Raw genomic sequence first — 1,799 nt, 5'->3', positions numbered from 1 at the left:
ACCTGTGCACACCCAGCTTGCAGGGGATGTCTTCCCCTCCTTTGCCTCTGAGGGCTGTCTTTTTCCCAAATGATTTAGGAATTCACAAAGAGGCAGGACACCAGTCATTGTCTCCTACTGTGCCTCTTCTGTGGTGTTCGGCCAGCTCGGGGGAAAATGGGAGTCCTGCATTCAGAGAATTACAACTGGGCTTAGAGGAGTCATCCATCCCTCCTTGTTTGGATGCAGGGCTTCCCATGCCTGTTTAAATTGGTGATCAAGCATGCTGATGCCTTCTGGAGTGAGCCAGAGGTGCTTCGTGGGACTATAAATGTGGGGTCTAGCAATGTAGGCCACCCAGATGGGCGGGAAAAGGTAGAGACAGGGGCTGAGTGGTTGTCTTCAGCCATGACGTCTTGGTCCTGCCATGCAGATGCTGCAGAGGAAGATTGAGTGTCCCTTTCTAGATCCTGTCTGCTCTGTCTGTCCTCCCAGGGCCGGTGAGGAAGGATGTTTTCCTCAGTGAAGCCATATGAGAACCAGCGCTATGCATCCCTGAAGAAGGAGTGTCAGAGGCGGAAGCAGCTCTTTGAGGACCCACTTTTCCCTGCCAATGATGACTCGCTCTTCTACAAGTCAAGGATCCAGGGCATCCAGTGGAAGCGACCAAAAGTAAGTGCATTCGTTCCCTTGCACCTCGACACCTTTACAACATCTCCACTCCTGGGCATCCCCAAAAATGCACAGCACATCCTTCACCAAGGGTGCCAAGCCTCAGCCAACATCTCCTCTCCCCAGCAGAATTCTTTTGCTCAGGCTCAACATTGCGAGCCTCTGAGAAGCCAGGGACACCTGCTGCTCCCAGATCCAGGCTGTTCTTCCCCCAGTGAGGCCCAGGAGCAAAGGAGGTGTCTCCATGACTCAGTTTCCCCATGTACAAAACAGAAAGATGGTGTGCAGCCAGGTTGGTGTTGGGTACTCTTCTTAAGCCTGGTGAGTCCAGAAGAGCAAAGGGTTATCTCTGGCAAGGGAACAGAAGATAAGCTTTGGGTAGGTGAAGTGGTTTTGAAGTCGTTGGGAGGTAGGTGGTCTAACACATCCTTCCTCTCCTGTGCAAAACTGGTGTCCTCTGCAAAAAGCACTCTGCGTACCCTCCACGCTGCTGTGTCTGGCAGGGAGGCAGGCTGTGGGAGGCTGGGGGTCCCCAGTGCTGCCTATTCCCCTTCTGCTGTCCTCAGTGCTTGCCCAAAAGATGCACATCAGGACCTGAGGGCACTATGTCTGGGGAAATTTGTATTCCCTAGTGTGGTCATCTGCTTGGGGCTCACCATGAGGCCACTTCCCTGACTGCCGTGAAATACATGGAGTCTGAAAGAGCAATAATAATTGCAGCTGGGGAGAGGTAGCCATAGAAGGGTTTGGGTTGGAAGGGACCTTAAAGACCATCTAGTTCCAACCCCCTGCCATGGGCAGGGACACCTTCCACTAGACCAGCCTGCTCCAAGCCTCATCCAGCCTGGCCTTGGACACTTCCAGGGATGGGACATCCACAGCTTCTCTGGGCAACCTGTCCCAGTGCCTCACCACCCTCTCTGGGAAGAATTTCTTCCTGATATCCAATCTTAATCTCCCTCTTTCAGTTTAAACACGTTACCCCTTGTCCTGTCACTACGGTCCCTGTAAAAACTCCTCCCCAGCTTTCTTGTCAGCTCTGGAAGGTGCTATAAGGTCTCCCCGGAGCCTTCTCTTCTCCAGGCTGAACGAGCTCAATTCTCCCAGCTTGTCCCCATAGCAGAGGGGCTCCAGCCCTCTGATCATCT

The 1,799-nt window shown here is 53.1% G+C and overlaps 1 protein-coding gene across 1 annotated transcript in view; it reads left to right on the top strand.

Moving 5' to 3' along the window:
- Positions 1–489: 489 nt before the first annotated feature.
- Positions 490–1,799, top strand: part of CAPN5 (calpain 5) — a 40,803-nt gene continuing 39,493 nt past the window's right edge. Inside the window, exon 1 of the mRNA XM_010160590.1 lies at positions 490–651. Within this exon, the coding sequence (XP_010158892.1) occupies positions 490–651 (162 nt within the window). The remainder of the gene's footprint in view (positions 652–1,799) is intronic.

The sequence above is a fragment of the Eurypyga helias genome, unplaced genomic scaffold, assembly GCF_000690775.1.
Source record: "Eurypyga helias isolate BGI_N326 unplaced genomic scaffold, ASM69077v1 scaffold11520, whole genome shotgun sequence".
In the NCBI taxonomy this organism is placed as follows: Eukaryota; Metazoa; Chordata; class Aves; order Eurypygiformes; family Eurypygidae; genus Eurypyga; species Eurypyga helias.
Note: the sequence above shows the minus strand (reverse complement) of the source record. Positions and strands in the feature narration are given on the sequence as shown.